This window comes from Buceros rhinoceros, unplaced genomic scaffold, assembly GCF_000710305.1.
Source record: "Buceros rhinoceros silvestris isolate BGI_N320 unplaced genomic scaffold, ASM71030v1 scaffold30129, whole genome shotgun sequence".
Taxonomy (NCBI): domain Eukaryota; kingdom Metazoa; phylum Chordata; class Aves; order Bucerotiformes; family Bucerotidae; genus Buceros; species Buceros rhinoceros.
Genome location: NW_010430214.1, coordinates 7,784 through 25,046, shown reverse-complemented (window position 1 = coordinate 25,046; position 17,263 = coordinate 7,784). Strand labels below are relative to the sequence as shown.

General features: G+C 43.5%; 2 protein-coding genes across 3 annotated transcripts in view; one reads left to right on the top strand and one right to left on the bottom strand.

Moving 5' to 3' along the window:
- Positions 1-4: 4 nt before the first annotated feature.
- On the top strand, positions 5-8,611 carry MLH1 (mutL homolog 1; the record flags this gene model as incomplete). The annotated part of the gene is made up of 18 exons (XM_010142965.1): positions 5-124; positions 262-360; positions 763-836; positions 1,049-1,121; positions 1,473-1,564; positions 1,866-1,908; positions 2,105-2,193; positions 3,086-3,198; positions 3,721-3,814; positions 3,950-4,103; positions 4,787-5,145; positions 5,493-5,641; positions 5,732-5,840; positions 6,167-6,230; positions 6,652-6,816; positions 7,360-7,452; positions 7,795-7,908; positions 8,350-8,611. Coding segments are annotated over 18 exons (2,172 nt in total), but the record flags the coding sequence as incomplete, so codon positions are not given.
- A 1,043-nt stretch (positions 8,612-9,654) lies between these two features.
- The window catches only part of STARD3NL (STARD3 N-terminal like), an 8,883-nt gene continuing 1,274 nt past the window's right edge, over positions 9,655-17,263 (bottom strand). Inside the window, exons 2-8 of one of the 2 annotated variants that reach the window (XM_010142963.1) lie at positions 16,451-16,528; positions 14,531-14,608; positions 12,982-13,035; positions 12,762-12,879; positions 12,203-12,301; positions 10,869-10,938; positions 9,655-10,142 (exon numbers count right to left, since the gene is read on the bottom strand). In XM_010142963.1, coding sequence (XP_010141265.1) covers positions 10,886-10,938; positions 12,203-12,301; positions 12,762-12,879; positions 12,982-13,035; positions 14,531-14,608; positions 16,451-16,528 — 480 coding nt within the window. In that variant the 3' untranslated portion in view covers positions 9,655-10,142; positions 10,869-10,885. The remainder of the gene's footprint in view (positions 10,143-10,868; positions 10,939-12,202; positions 12,302-12,761; positions 12,880-12,981; positions 13,036-14,530; positions 14,609-16,450; positions 16,529-17,263) is intronic. The other variant, XM_010142964.1, reaches the window with a different exon arrangement.

Here is a 17,263-nt window from a genome sequence, read left to right as displayed (position 1 = left end):
CTGCTCTCCAAACCGCCGCCCCGGTTTCCGCAGTTTGGACGCAAAATCGACGAGTATCCAGGTGGTGGTTAAAGAAGGAGGTCTGAAGCTCATCCAGGTCCAAGATAACGGCTGTGGCATCAGAGTGAGTACCCAGAGCTGACAGCTGAGCGCTGACGTTTAGTACCTCCTCGTAAACACGTGTTTCAATTTATAAACCTTTCTGATCTTGAAAAGAAACGTGGAAATGGAAAGTGACCCTTACTTGTCCCTTTCACGTAGAAAGAAGATCTGGACATTGTATGTGAGAGATTCACCACAAGTAAACTGCAGAAATTTGAAGACTTGACCAGTATTTCCACGTACGGTTTTCGGGGCGAGGTGAGCTCTTGGTTGAGGTTTGGAAGCTGTTTATGATTTGTTGTTAGCCTGTCACGGTGGGGTTTAGGTACTACCTCATGCCCAGTTCCCTTGACAGACACTGGATTTCTGAGCAAGTCTACCACGTGAATATAGCTCAAGGTACATTTCTATGTCTTTAAAGATCAGATGGATGCCTAGGGAGAGGTTTATATTCTGTCTGCTTTCTGGAGTTAGATATTTAGGGGTTTTTAAACGTAAAACAAGGCCTGTCTTCTCCAGGGCTGCTTCAGGAACCTACAACCCTTATGAGGGTCTTTATTAATGACTTGCAAGTGGCACATCGAAGTGCAGCAATGCTGTTTGAAGTGTGGACACTCCGCAGTGGAGTGAGGATTACCCAGATGTTTTCTCTCTCTCCAGGCCTTGGCGAGCATCAGCCACGTTGCCCACGTCACGGTAACGACTAAAACAGCGGACGCAAAGTGTGCGTACAGGTACGCTGCCTGTTACCCCAGCGGTCCTGATGAACGGCCGGGATTTAATTCTCTTTTCAGAAGTCAGCGTGTCTGGCACAATTCTTAAGGCTCTGAGCACAGGAGCTCAGACCTCAGTGTGCTGTTGTGTGCTGCCTGATCCTATCCAAAAAGAGTTTTTCCAAACCATTCTGTGACTGCCCAACAGCTTTTTATTCTTATTTTCCGCCTAGAGCTACTTACAGCGATGGAAAAATTAAAGCCCCTCCGAAACCCTGTGCTGGAAACCAAGGCACTCAGATCACGGTGGGTGTTTGTGCCTGTTCTCTCTTGTCCCTTCTTGGTTCTTCACAAAGCAGCTGAACTTTACATTTCTGCCTTTGTCAGTACAGCAGAAAAGTAATTCGCATGTTATTTAAATAAATAGTGAAAACAAACAGTTTAAGCTGGTGGTGTAATGACATTAGCAGCCTCGATGCAGCAACCATTGCATTTTGTTTGGTGAATGCAAGCAGGTAAAGAATAAGTTGAATGCTGATCCTTCATAAGCTAAAATATTCTCAGAAAACTTTGTTGTATCTATTAAGGTACATTTAAATTATATAGTAAGAGAAGATACTGAAAATTATTGTAATTGTGATTTTTTTTTCTCTGTAGGTCGAGGATCTCTTTTACAACATAAACACGAGGAGGAAAGCTTTAAAAAATCCAAGCGAAGAATATGCAAAAATACTCGAAGTTGTTGGCAGGTAAACGGAATGAGGAGGCTGGTTTGTTCCGCTGCCACGGGGAGTACGAGGGTACGTTCTTCCTCACAGCTCAGCGACTTCCCTAGAGGTCTGCGCCAAGGTCAGGCAGCTGTAGCGTGTCAGAACTCGGCCCTGGGATTGCAGGTGGCAGAACTGCCTGGGTAGGGAGGCGGGAAGGGCAAACCAGCCGTTTTTCAGCTCCTCCGCAGCAGCTGAGGCTGGGCGCTGTTCCGCTGAGGAGGAGCTGCTGCTGTTGTAGTTACACCCGTGCAGTGGAGCGGAACTAACCCGTCTCTTCCAGGTACGCCATCCACAACTCGGGCATCAGCTTTTCAGTGAAGAAGGTACGTAAGTGAGGTCGTTATGACATCACTGTGTGTCTGCACGTACGTGTGTAGATAGATGGAAAGCATAGATCTCAAAACCAACACAGCGGTGGTGTGTCCCCTGCCCTCCTGTTCGAAATGTTTCGGTTTAATGCATTTCTCAAACTTCAGCCAGAGCCGTGAGCTGACGGACGCTCGTTTCTGCTCCCTTTAGCAAGGCGACACCGTGTCAGATGTTAGAACCTTATCAAACGCCTCAACAGTGGACAACATCAGGTCCATCTTCGGAAACGCCGTTAGCAGGTGCGTTGATGTGAAGTTTTCTAGAACATCTCCCTCCCGTTTCCCTTCCAAAGAAGGGCTGTGCCAGCTCCTCCTGCTTCCTCCAAGGTGAACCACAGAGAAGGGAGAGCATTGCTTTCGCAGAACTCTCCCTTGTCTTGCAGATTGTGTGATTTATGGTTTTTTAGTGTATCAAAGGGAAGAGGGAAGTTGCGAAGCTGTTCCTTTAATGCCCTAAAAGGGAACCATCCGCCTGTAGCTTTCTCTGTGCTCATTTGAAAAGCACAGGCTGTACCTGTGCACAGCCTGTGCCATGAAGAATCTTACCACAGTCTGCTCGCTGCTGAAACCTGAGGCCTCCTCAAACTTGCCTCTGAAATCTTAAGATTTAATATTTTTGGCAAACGCTGCACTTGCTGAGGCTGAGTAAAGCAGGCAGCAAGGTTGAAAACAACTGAACCACATCATCTTCTGGGGCCTCTTCAGGAAAACTGTGAAAGAATTTAATCAAATGGGTTTTGTGGAATGGGTTTGTCCCACAAAGACGTGGGTGTCACTTTGATTCGGTTACTCAAGTCACAATTTAAGGAGTGTAGCTCGAACAGTGAAATGCAGATGCAAATTATCAATAGGTGTTTATAATATTGTGGATACTGGGCTGTGTTAGGGTATTAAAAAGCTCCCGCGGATAGTTTTACGGACCCCAGTCACACAGTATTACGAGTTTACACTTAATTAGGCAGAAGAAATAATGCAGTTCAGCTGGGGCTCAGCAGTGAATGTTTGAACTCTCAGATAATCCAAAGATTTTCATGACCTCTGATATAAATTGAACAGTTATCACTACTCCCGAGTCCTGCTGGAAATCTGCATCAACAGAAGAGTTAATCTTAGTGTGTGTTTCTGTCAATAGGGAACTGATAGAAGTGGGCTGTGAAGATGCAGGTCTGGCCTTCAAGATGACAGGCTACATCACAAACGCAAACTATTCTGTGAAGAAATGTATATTTTTACTCTTCATAAACCGTAAGTTTTTAAAAAAAAAAAAAACAAAAGCAGCATTTTGTACAGTCACTTGTTATGTAGAAAATAATCAGGAAAACAAAACTTTCTGAAGAACTACAAGATGTGTGAGCGGTCTTAAAGATGTGGAAGTATTGCAGTTAGTTGTCGATCTTAAGGTGTTTTTCCATGCTTCGCACTTTAAACAGTGGAAGGCAGCTAAGAGTGAGCCTGAAGAAACTTCAGCCTGGGGAGTATCAGGGCTATGGCTGTGTCCTGGGGTCTCTCCCTTCTCTACAGCGTTGCTGCGGGGTGCAATAGTATGAAATAAATTCAGTATTTGTGGAAAAAACCAATTCTCAATCAAGATGCTGCTGCCTGTTCCTGGGTTTATATGAAGAATAAATAGGTCTCAGGTTAAAAACCAGGTATAAGGGGTGCCCTAGGGAGGTAGGAGGTATGAAGATAGTCTGAGGGAGCAGTTGGGCACTGTGGGGTGCATTTCGGTGGGGCTCTTTGAACACAGGGTTTTGGTCTGTGTTTCAGATCGACTGGTGGAGTCAGCGGCTCTGCGCAAAGCCATAGAAACCGTGTACGCTGCTTATCTGCCCAAAAGCACACACCCGTTCCTGTACTTGAGGTAAAGGAAGGGGAAGAAGTAGCCTTCTAGTTCTACCTTGCAGGATACAGCCACAAGGTGTGGCTGAAAAAGGACGGTTTTGTTAAGCATTGCACTGAGGTACTTCCAGTGAAGTTCCTTTAAAACATTTTCCAGCCTGGAAATAGCCCCCCAGAACGTAGATGTGAACGTGCATCCGACAAAACACGAGGTCCATTTCCTTCACGAAGACAGTATCCTCGAGCGCGTGCAGCAGCACGTGGAGAGCAAGTTACTGGGCTCCAATTCCTCCCGGATGTACTTCACACAGGTGAGAACACGCATGGAGGGTTCAAGAGCACAGTCTGTGCCAGGAGGGGCAGCCACGGGTAGATGAGATCTTTGCTCTGTTCCAGAGGGGAGATTGCTCTGATGCACCAGTGTTAACAACGGGGCAGAAGAGAGGGGAAGTACGGGAACACCTGAAAGACCTTTCTGTCAAATACCTGATTTGACATCAAACATATTTACAAGTACAATCACGTGTGGTAAATTGGGTTTTATTCTGGTTTACGTGGAAGATGTGACTGAGGAAACTGTATGTGTTTGACAACACTTCGGATGTGACCATAAAAAAAAATGGGGAAGAGGATTTCCTAATCTCTCTTTAGGCAGAGCATAGTGTAAGGATGACAACTATGATCTCATAAAAGATTTTTCTGCATTAAAGACTTTCCCTTGGAGACAAAGGGAGGGTAACTAGTGATTCCGTTACCTGCCAAGGTGGTGACATTCACACCACATGGATAGCGAGCACCAAGCTGGTGGCCTGTTGAAGCAGCTAACAGTGTTTGTGGGGAGTGGAAGTTACTGACCTTTGAGCAGTGAGATGTTGTGAGAAGCATGGCTGATCTTTGTCTTTTTTTTTTTTTTTTTTTTTTTTTTTTTTTTTTTTTTTTTTTTTTTTTTTTCTTCTTGAATCTCCTCTCTTTGCTTCTCTGTATCTGAACAAAGACGTTGCTGCCGGGGGCCGACTGTTCTTCCAGCGAGGTTGTAAAATCAGCAGCCAGCTCTTCCACGGTCACCAAAGGGAGCAGTGATAAAGTTTACGCACACCAGATGGTCCGCACCGATTCCCGGGATCAGAAGCTGGATGCTTTTGTCCAGCCAGTGAACAATCCTCTAAGTACAGACCCTGCAGAAGGGACGTCAGGGGGTAACGCGGGACCTTCAGAGCATGTGGGCAGGCCACAGGATGCCGAGATGGAAGATGTCAGTGACCTGGTTGAAATGGTCGATGTTCAGGAGGACCCAGTGATGCCTGGGGGACCAAGTGAGAGTGGCCGCTTGTCCCCTGAGACAGCCCCTTCTCGGTAAGTCTTGTCTTTCCTGAGGTCATGCAAGGCTGCCGGGTTATTTCAGGGCATGGTCCTGACACCGAAGATTTTTCTGATCTCTTTGAACTTCTGCTTTTTCAGAAGGAAACATTTTCCTGGAATAACTTGGCATGAATAGTTTTATAGCTCCTGCAGGAGCTCTTATGAAAGGCCAAAGTCTTTTGAGGGAATCTGATTTCCCCCCACCCACAGTATTGCAGAAAACAGCTTTCTGCATTTCCCATGGTAACGCACAGCATGTGAACTGAACATCCCGTCTGTGGGTGGGGTTTGCCTACACAGTGGGAGAATTGGACATAATTCCTTTTGGTTTGGGATTGCAGAAAGAGGCCATGGGAAGACACGGACATAGACATGGAGAAAGAAGACACCAGGAAGGAGATGACTGCTGCCTGCACCCCTAGGAGAAGAATCATCAACTTGACCAGTGTCTTGACTCTCCAGGAGGAAATTAGTAACCAGGCACATGCAAGTAGGCAAGACTTTTGCTTCTCCAATTATTTCACCAACTAAATTGGAGTCGTACCTTACTGTTTCTTTCTCCCCACCTCAATTGTTTCAGAACTTCAGGAGATGCTCCGTGATCACTCCTTTGTGGGCTGTGTCAGTCCTCAGTGGGCTCTGGCCCAATACCAGACAAAACTCTATCTGCTCAATACAACAAAACTCAGGTAAAGAAGTCGTTAGACTTGCTGGCAGTTGACGTACTAATTACCAAGCTAATTAGGAGGAGGAAGGAAATGACAGGAACAAAATGATCATTGAGCTGTAACTTCTCTGCACCCATGTGGCCGATGATGTCAGAAACCACAGAACAGATTTAATTGTAAACATCTAGATAGTGCACGTGAAGCTTAAACTGCTTAGTTAAAGCAGAACCGTTGCTGATCTGAGTGGATACGGACATCTGATGTTTCCAGGAAGACCCTTCTTAATTGCAGTAACCCGAAGGTACGTGATCCTGTCCATGTGACTCAATTTTGTATTTCCATTTCAGCCAAGAACTCTTCTACCAGATACTTATTTATGACTTTGCAAACTTTGGAGTCTTACGGTTGTCTGTAAGTATCATTTTGCATTATATCCTATTTTAAAACTTACAGTAAGTCCATCCTTTATAGTTTTACTGGTTGGTTTTTGTCCACTACAAGAACGGTTTCTTTCTTTTACGTTCCGAACACAGTGTAGAAAACTCACTTTGTAGCTACTACTGCAAGTTGTCATCACGGCCACTTGTTATTAGCATTGCTTCTAGATACTCACCAACTTTTGCTGTTGCTCATTACATTGGGGCCAAATAGTTAATACACGATCTATCAGAAACACAAGAAATTGGTACTTTTTAGACCGGTTGCGATAAGCAGAACTGTTGGCAGGCCAGAAAGGGTGTATTACAGCGAGTTTGCATGGGAAGGAAGAAGCTGCAGATTTCCAGTAAAGCATGTTGGTCGCTGACGACACTTTTGCCTCCTCCATTTTTAGGAGCCAGCTCCGTTATATGACCTCTCCATGCTTGCTTTAGAGGATCCTGAAAGTGGCTGGACAGAAGAAGATGGCCCAAAGGAAGGGCTTGCCGAGTACATTGTGGAGTTCCTGAAAAAGAAGACTGAAATGTTGAAAGATTATTTCTCTCTTGAAATCGATGAGGTGACTGCGGTTACTGCTGACAGTAGATGAGTGGTGGACTTGGCTGTGCTGGGTTTATGCTTGGGCTCGGTGATCTTAAAGGTTTTTTTTTCAACCAAAACGATTCCATGATTGTACATTTAGGTAACAAATCACCGCAGGGGTTTGCTTGCAGTAGTTGTTAGCACTAAGTAAGCTCTAGTAAGACTGAGGTGGCTTACCTCTCCAGTTAAAAATGCTCAGGACTTAGGCTGCTCTTAGAAGGGCACCATACAAAGGAGTTTACATTCCTCTGGGAAGGGGGATTGGTGTAGTCAGTGGCTGGAGGCAGAGGCTGAATTCAGGTCTTCTGAGCTGAGTGGCTTAAATCCAGGCCTTGTGAAGTTCACCACCGCCACTAGTCCTGTTCCTGCAACGTCTGCCTGGCTTCAAACACTTGTACCTTCAGCTCCCCCTAAGGCTCACTGAAGTTTGGTCAGTCTTACTGAACTAGCAGTTTTGTGGCATTTACTGCAAGAAGGAACTTTTTTGTAGTTTTCCTGAAGCAGCACGGTTGCCTTGCAGGAAGGAAACCTTACTGGCTTGCCACTTCTGATAGACAACTACGTCCCACCGCTGGAAGGACTGCCTATGTTCATCCTGCGCCTGGCCACAGAGGTATCTTCTCTTCACGAGTTTGTTCATTCATAAATGACTTTCTCTGTTTAGGAAAGAATCAAGTGAATCCAATAATGCATCAGAGGCTGCAAAGGAAAGGCATGGTGATGGTTAAATGGACTGTTAAACGCTCCAGACCCTTGTGCTTTGCCTCTCTCATTCTCGCAGTAGCTATAAATGCCAAGTATTTTAATTTGAAAGTCTGCATTTCTACCCTTTTTTCATCTTTACCTTATCAGCACAAAAATGGCCAAATTATTGCTATGACTTTTCCATACTAAGATTCTCTATCTAAAGTCTCTGCTACCCAGATTCTATTAAGTGACTTTTTTCTTGTACCAGGTAAACTGGGATGAAGAAAAGGAGTGTTTTGAAAGCCTAAGTAAAGAACTAGCTCTGTTCTACTCCATCAGGAAACAATATATAATTGATGAAACCAACCTGACAAGCTCTCAGGTACGAGAATAAGTGAGTAGTCATATGAACAAACAACTAAACACCACACAGGAAACTTCTGTTTTCAACCACAGACTTACAGTCCCAGTCAATCAAGTAGCCATGAGGTGAGACTCTGAAAGAATGGGACTTAAGTTTTCTTATTTGGGTATTGCAGTGGACTTAATATTACCACAGTCCCTAGCCTCAGAGTTTGGCATGTATTTTTTAACCTGCTGAGCCATGAATTTCTATAGAAGATGCATAAAAATTAAAGTCTGCTTTATCTGCTTAATCATTCAGCTAAGCTAGTTCATGCTGCAAGGGACTTCCTTTCCAGAGCTTAATTAACGTGACTTTATAGAATGAACTTCTCCAAAATCACCATAGTCCTACATAATAAAGTTTGAGACTTTCAGTTTAACTGTCCTTTCCCCTCCCCGCCCCCACCTTGTATTTCAGAATGAAGATTCTGACTCTGGTTCAACCACATGGAAATGGACTGTGGAACACGTACTTTACAAAGCTTTTAGGACTTACCTTTTACCTCCTAAACACTTTGCAGAAGACGGCAACATTTTGCAGCTTGCCAACCTGCCTGATCTGTATAAAGTTTTTGAGAGATGTTGAGCAAGTGCATGCACCATAGACTGGTGCATGTCTGAAAAACAATCACACCACGTTCTGTTTTACGTAGTGAGGGGTGAAGCTGGAATGTTAACGGGGGACAGAAAGAGAGAGGATTTAATATCATACTAACATGAAAATAGACCATTAGCTCTCCTGTTATTGATGAAAAATTAAAAAGAATTGTTTTAGCTGTGACTAAACCCAACTGAAGTTCCTGAAATAAAATCTCTGCTTGCTGAGTTTCACTGTCAAACAATCTGCTAATAGAATACAGCATCTAGTGAGGAAAATTGTGTTAATTGTGAAAGGAGATAGAGCTTAGCTTAACTGAAACGTGCTTTAACTTAGAGAGATCTGCTATGACATGACAGCCAGTATCGTACCGTTCCAGATCCAAGGTCATTCGTCTCAAGCTCCTTCCTTCCACTTGTTAAGACAGGGCAGGGTTCAGTCACACCACCTCAAAAACCATCTACCTGCTGCCAGGGGACCGCTCCAGGTGACACCAAAACAAGCAGCGATCATTCTTCACGTGCCATTTTCAGTCCCTGTTTCTCCTCAGGGCAGAAGCAAGAACTTTCTGAAGCTGGGAGCCTCAGCTGCTTTCCCCTGGCTTTACACTGGTACCAACCAGAGCTCTCTGTTGCTGAGGTGTTCCTCCTGGGTGTGCCCACAGGACACTGGTGCCAGAGGAACTGTCTGAGGAGCTGGTGTACTGTCCCAGAAGGATACCTTGGGGACAAACCACATCTGAAACAGTCACTGCTGCTTTGAGAAAAGCCACAATTGGAAGAGACTGTGGGTCATATACCCACCACGCTTCTGTTCCACAGCAACAGAAATAGTGCAAAGCACTACAAAGTTTCCTGCTTGGACCCAGAGAACATCCACCACCAGCATAGGAGCGGGAACTAGGTTATTTCAGAAAGCTCTCTGCAGCTGTTTGATACCACACATGCAACCAAGAAATGATGTGCCACTACCACCAACACTGCGTCCCTGCAGGCAGCCGAACAGCGCCGTAACACACTGTGCACCAGACCTACGCGAGCTGGAATCCTCCTCACCCCACAGGGAAGGAAGGGGTGGTACTCATGGACTTGCAGTTGATAAAGAGACACAGTGTGATGCATCACCCATGTTTTAACGCTTTTATTTTAGAAAGTGAACATACATACCGTTAAAAAAGAAAAATGCATGGAGTTAAAAAAGTAAACATAAAACTGATGACAAATTCGCAATAACATAAAATAACTTTACCTAGTGAGTCCCAAAAATCATTAAATAAACTTCCACCGTAGAGAAGTTTTACTTCATTATATTACCAGGCTCTTGATTAGGTACACAAGACAACACTTCCAGTAATTACCTAGTCATTAGAAGATCAACTTCAGGAATCACTGAGTAATAAAATACATCATGGACAAATATTTTCATACCACCTGGGAGGCAACCTAATATACATATGTCAACAAGGTACATCTTTGTGAGGTATTACAGTACACGGGAACCATTCCCTTTGCTTTCTCACGAACAAACTCTCCTGTCAGCAGCTCCACCAGTGAGTCAGCCACAGACTGTCGCCAGTTTCCAAAGCCCAACGACTTCCCTCAGAGATTTTCTTCCTGTAACAGATCACACTAGTCAGGAAATCAGATACTGAGAACAGAAAGAAAAGGTCATCTACTCTTCCAGACCAGCGCTACAAGGTTTCAAAGCAGAAGCTCCAGCTCCTCAAGAACACTTATCGCCACCCCTAGCTTGAGCTTTGTCATGTGTGTTGAAGTGAAAGCACAGGGCAAGGTAATTCCAAAAGGCAATGAAGTCATTTCCAAAAGAAGGAAATCATCTATTTCTCTACAAAAATCTCACAACAGCTGCTCCAGTCTAACCCATTCGTAGTATTAAACACGCTGAGGAAGGAAAATGTCAAAGCGGTTTTCCCCAGGCAGTTTTCAAGATGAGTATATTTGTTCTGGAGCTGAAGTAAACGAGAATCTCCTCCCAGCACTTGTGCATTGCCCACTTCCAAAAAAACAAAACAAGGATCTTTTCCACATCTGGTTCATCACTGTCCGTTCCAGGACAGCCAACAAACAATTGCTGAAAGTGTTCCAGAGCCTGCAGCTTTTACACAATGTTCCAGAACAGTGCTCACAGACCCGGGGTTAACCAGAATTCAGCAGCAAGGACCCCAAGTGTGGGATTTCCTGCTTGAAGATCACCGAGACACACAGAGTTCAAAGATGATGAGCTCCTAACAGCAAGCCCACTGTTCCAATTATTTAGGAAGGAACTAAAAAGAAAAAAGTGTTTTTAGAAATATTCAAGTTCCATGCAAAGGAACATACCTGCTTTTTCATATTTGCTATACAACTGGTTTTTCACTGTCTTGTTTTTCTTCAGAGTCTTCATCAGATCCTGAAAAGGAAGACAAGAATGAGATTAGATCTGTTGAGAAAGAAGGAAAAAGTGGAGAGAGAAAAAAGAGCAGCAGACCACCACTGGTAATGGCTCAAAGGGCAGCTCAAAGCAAGTATTTCGCGTTAAAAAGGACATGGCCCTGGACACGTGCATCTGCAAGGAAGACACATAAATATGCTGAGAATTCCAACAGAGCCTGTGTTAAATGTCACCTCCCGACAAAGATTTGGGGTTTAGACATGCTGCCGTGTCCATAGAGGGGTTTATTCCCCTCTGCAGGATGACAGGGAATAATTAATCTCTAAATATTTTTCCATTCAATACACAAGGAAAATTGACCAAAACTGCTCTCAGACCAATCCACAGTTTGTCTTCTCTGAACAAAATGCAGAAAACGTGAGCTCTTTTTACTGTAGAACACCATTTCAGAATGCTTCGTGACTACCCACATGTGTGGTTTAGTTCAAATACCTTCATTTGCCCGGTTCTTTTGCCTCTCACGCCCATAAAGGGTGCTTCACCAAAGTCGCTGGGTTGGCAAGGTGAAAGCAATGACGCAGCTGTGTACCTGTGGTCACCACAGGCATGCTGTGTATATTTTCACTTTAAATTATTTATACTTGATGTTGTCTTAATGCTTTGTCATCCCTAGATGGAGCTCGAAGTCATTTGTTATGCCAAGATGCTCGGCATAAAGAGAGAGAGAGACTAAAAAATATCACCAAGGTATAACTCCGTAACGTGAGACTGGCAAAGCTCTCCGCATCAACGAGCAGCAATTAGGATTTTAAATACATTGCACAACACAGCACAGCTTTTCAGAGGAGATTCACATCTCAGGGTAAAAAGACTGACATGGGATTTGCATCCTCAAATAACTCAAACCCACTCAGCCCATAAAGAAATTACTCATGTCCCCGAAATGCCAGCAAACAATCCTTAGATCTTGCGGTAGTCACATGGATTATTTGGCCTATGAGGCTCATACCTCAACCAGAAGAAAGTGCGTAATCTGCAGAGTTAAGACGTAATTATCACTTGCCCGCAGTTTAATATTCCCACGCAGAACAGAGACAGCTTTTTGGTTTTGTTTTGAGAAAGGAGAAGAGCCTCTGGTTGACGTGTCAGTTTGCTTTAGAGCAGTTCATCGACGGCAGAAACAAACAAGCAAGTTTCCCCTTCACCCTTTCCCCGCTTTCCCCTTGGAAGGGAGTGGAATATGTCAGTACAAAGAAGTGGTTTGCTATGTGAACATAACTACCTGCTACGGATTCAGGAGGAGAATAGAACTGCCCATCGGAGAGGACTCCTGGGTGAAGAAGAGCTGCTCGTTCCGAAGCATCCTGTGCTATCAAAAATCCTAAAAGCAAAACAACAAAACCCAAAATCCTCAATGCTCCCACACAGCACCTTAAGGCCCAAGCGCTGATGAAGCATCGTAAAGACTGCTGTGTGATATTGGCATTCCTAACAAGTTACTGCTAGAAATCAGCATCTCAGGAAAAAAGCAAACAGTTGATCTCACATTTACATCTTCTATATAACTTCAGGCAGTGAAGGAGACACACTCGAGCAAAACAAGGTACCGTCCACATGAATGACGGAATTCTTCCCTCTACTAGGTGCCTCCCTAAATTAATTCAAACCCCACTTTTCTGAAGGGTGTTTTCCTTCCCAGAAAAAGAAAAATTCTGCCCCATGATTTAATTTCCCCCACAGCTCTGAAATGTGGAGAAGCTGAAAGCAGCATTCTTCTGCCAGATAACAACGGGGTCAAACGTTGCCACTGCAGCGACTGAGGGGAATGATCAAAAACTTACTATTTTCTTCTTCAGCTTCTTGTGGTAACACTTTGAAGTCCAAGAACCAAGTTTCAATCCAGGCAAGTATGAAGGATATGATGGGCAGCACGTAGCCAAAAGCACCCTGTGAGAAGAGCTTCAAGGGAACAAAACCACGCAACATTACAGAAATCACCCTGGAGAATCTTGCTTTCGAGAAAACAACAAAGTAAAGCAAACATTTGATTAGAATATATACCTGTGAAATAATTACTTTTGCTAATAAAAAGGCACTGGTCACTGCTGTTGTAAACTGCAAGAGACAGGGTAAGAACAGTTAAGACTAATAAACTTTCTCATTTCTGCCATTATCTAGCAGTTGCAACTTTAAATATTTACCAACAGCAAGATCACAGACTAATAACAGGTAACAAGTATGATACAACTGAAGTGTTATTAAAATGATCTCTCGAATAAATATAACTTTATGGACATCGCCAAATGATCCATTTCAAATAACAAAACACCTTTGCAGGAGTAAATTTGAATTAACATTTCAATTGACATACTGGTATTGTGAAAAATGTGTTGCTTTGAAGACTCGATGCTCCCTGACAGATTTAAAACATGGCAGGCTGCATAAAACATCTGAAAAAACCAGAGCAGTGGATAAAGACCGTTCGCTTAAGGCTTCCACCTCTAGTGGTACACTCGGGTCCAGCAGTTCCTTGAGCCACAGCAGAACCTGACTCGCTTCTGGCAAGCACTGGTAGGGTTTTACAGATTCGTGGCTTCTGCAAAACCTTCAGTGAAGCTTTATGGAGCTCAGTGCTTTGAACCACGATGGGTTCACTCTCCCCACCTCACAAACAACTGCATCGAGCTGGAGGATGTCAATGGATGAAATACTCTAAGGCTACGCAATTAAGAGTAAGGGATTTTGAGAGGCATGTGCTTAAACATAAGCGCAGCCAGAGCAGCAGTTACTGTCACGTATGTTTGTGCTACGCTGAAAACAGAATTACAAAAAAAATGATGGTGTGTAATCTCAAAAGCAAACTGCACGCTGCCCACTTGGAGAAAATTCCACATGAGCACTACATGCACCTACCACATGCATTCCTACATGCACCTACCACAGCGGAAGGGAAAAAAGCCTGATTTACAAGGCACTAAACCAGCAACGTGCCTGCTGGATTGTGATCCATGGTGCTGACTGGGGGACATGTGAATTTGCCACCGAGTTTTGCATTTTTTTTTTGCATCCCCACAGTACAGCTGCAATAAAGACCTTGGCTCCAGTCCACTGTGGTTGCCCACAGTTCTCAAGAACTCCCTTTCCAGGAAGGGATGCGGATATGACATGTTGTGTTGGAGCATGGAGCAACACAGGTGCTCAGTGGGCAGCAATGAAAACCAAAAGCAAAGAACGTGGGAGTTAATGGGCAGCTGGATCTGTGGTACAGTAATGCCAATCCTGCTTTTTGAATACAGAGAGCAAATATATTTCAAACAGGAGTTAACAAGTCAGAGGTAACGAGCAGTTACGATTAGCTGGATTCAAAATAAGTCTGCAGTTTGTATTAACATGATACCTAGTAAGGACCACACCTGCTGTGCTATTAAATTCTTGTCCTTAGGCTGAAAGGCTTCCAACACAGAAGTTTTTAATCTGTTACTGTACAGCGATTTTTTATATATATATAGCATCAAGATGATTCTTAATATACGAGCATTAAGAGGCGTCTAAAATTTTGTCTGTTTGACCCACTCTAGGTAAAACTCCGTTAGGCTTGGCTACTACTCACAGCTATTGCCCACCAATGGCGCAGTCTGCACACTGCATATGCAAGAATTAACACCTTAAATCGAAAGACTGCCAGTAGCTATAGAGAAAGGAAAAAAATATTTGTTGGTTAATTCAGAACACAGAAGAACCACAAGATTCTCAGCTCACTGCTTACAAAACAGCTTAAAAACAGGACAAGCTAAGTTTTGTTATTGGGAAACAACTCTGAATGCTGCTTATACACCAGAAATAGACCATCATTTCCCATTTGTAACGCGAATGGCACCACTCACACGCCTACGCAGGCTCAAATATGCAAGCATGTGCAATTCCACAAATAAATTAGACACATAAAGCTACACAAAGTATGTTCGTGACCATTTTACCTGACTGGAGTCTAAGCAGTTAAGTCTAGATGCAGTTAATCCAGCAAATACCTTGAGCATTGCTGTGCATCTCACTGATCACAGTGGTGTGCTACTGCACAAGAATATCGCTAACCGCTGTAAAGACTTCACAAATGCATCAGAAGACTGGAAGAGTTTTTAAAAACAATCTTCTACTTACTACATTTTTAGTATTTACTGAAATACAAACTTCACAAGGATCAATTATTCTTTACAGAGATGCCTGCGAGAGCAAGCCCTTCCAAATATTTTTCAGTGAAGAAAGGTAAATTATTGTAGTCCCAGGCCAGAAAATTCAACCAATAGCAGACAGGTGAGATTTCTGAATCAGGGACCCTACCCCTCCACTTCCCTCTTTATTCTTTGAATCGGAATAAAAAAAAAGTGGAACGAACACCTCACTTAAAAATAGAGAGAAATCAAGGACAGATATGGCCAGAGGTTTAACAACCCAATTAATCTTATGAAATTATGTTTCAGTGATGTGGAGCAGAAATCCTGTACAAACCCACAAATCATTTTGCAGAATTCAATGACCTGGTCCCTTCCCAGGGAATAAAAGCCTGATATTTTGCCTTCCCTTGGATTGGCTACTGGGCAAAATAATTTCCAGAGCGCCAACATTTATGGATAACGTTCTTTTGCTTTCTGCGGTCTGGTATATCACGGAGAACCTGCCACCAAAATAACGAGGAAGGAAGAAGCAGCACAGTTTGCTGCTTCATGGTATTTGCCTCTAGTACCTCGTTCCATCTGACCCAGCAAATGCAGAAGCAAGGCTGGGTTTTCACACCAGTTTCAAAGAAAGATTCTGGATATAGTCATCAGTGTAAAATACTGATACCAAACCGACTTGTCTTTGCCAGGCAAACAAGATCTGATGGAATCGACGATCTTGCAAAAACATGGGGGCTTTTAGAAGAACCATGAAGAACCAGATTTCACCTTGAAAGCAGTAACTCAGTCCATGCAGGGCAAAAGGGATGACAACTACAGAGCTTCAGTGCTGCTGACAGACAGAGAAGCTTCTCCCACGTGCCTACAGTGCTTTTACATAGTACAGGAGAATCACACTTCACATCGCCTGGTTTTAGTACAACGTTAAAAAAACCTTGTTTGAGTGAAACCACAGAAATCTGAAACCCCCCCGACCTATAGGCCCACCTGGGAACAAGCCCCTCCTCACTGCAACTTATTTCTGTGGAAGGACAAAAAAGGTCACTTTAAAAAAAAAAATTCCAGCTGGAGGACTACTGGTCTTGTCCTCTTAATGCGTTATCTTTATGTCACATCAGTTTCTCATTCTTGACTCAGTTCTTTAACCCCCCCAAAGCAGAAGATGCAATTTAAGTGTGCCTAAGCAACCCCTAGATAGGCGAAATTTGGCACAAGTCCTTCTGGTTTCAATTATCAAGAAAAGACCAACCCTTTCACACAAACTAGAGAACATCTGTGGAAGGAGCAATGTGGGGAAAGTATACTTTTGCTGCTTTTTTTCCTTTCTTTCTGTTTCTGTTTTTAAGAACACTTACAAATATATCAAAATATGAAGAAGTGTAGTCATATTGTAGGACTTCTTTCTCTAAGGTAGTCTCAATGCCTCCTTTTACCTACAAAGAAACAACACACAGAGTTATAGAACAGAAGTTACTGCAGCGAAATTATACACAGATCCAAAGGGTGAAATTAGAAGTTCTCCACTGATGCAAAAAAGATCATTGAAGTAAGTACAGAGGACATGTTTGCTGAGAATGTTTCCAGACCAGTGTCCTGATGATTATATACAATTCTCAAAGTGAAAACATTCAGGATTAGCACCCAACCTATGCAAGCTACATTTCAGATTGTCCCAAAACAAAAGCAAAAGTGTTGTTGAGGGAAAAGGAAATGACTGAACGCAAAGTCTGTTACACAAACCCAGACTGTTTTACGTCTCATAGGGCGAATCAAAAAGCCACCCAGAAACTAGCTCTAGTTAGTAACATGTTAGCAAACAGGAAACAAGAACTGTAACTGAATTCACGCTCCAGATCTTTTCCTTGTCAATGCACATGCCGATTGTTCTAGCTCAGCAAAAAAAAACCCCACTCTTAAAAACACAGATGCTGCAGGTATTAGACCATTCTCCCACAAATAACTAACACCCAAGTTTAGTTCTTTCGTTTGCCTGAGGGGATTCCAAATTACATCCTCCTTAGGCACTGTGCGTCTTTCCAGTGGGAGGACTCCTCACTTTCCTGGTCAGCCTGGGTTAGTAAGACATTTCAGGGCAAGGAGGTACCAAAGTACGCCAACAGCACATGCTCATCATCTCCAAGCGACAGAGTCTAGACGCTTCCACGTTC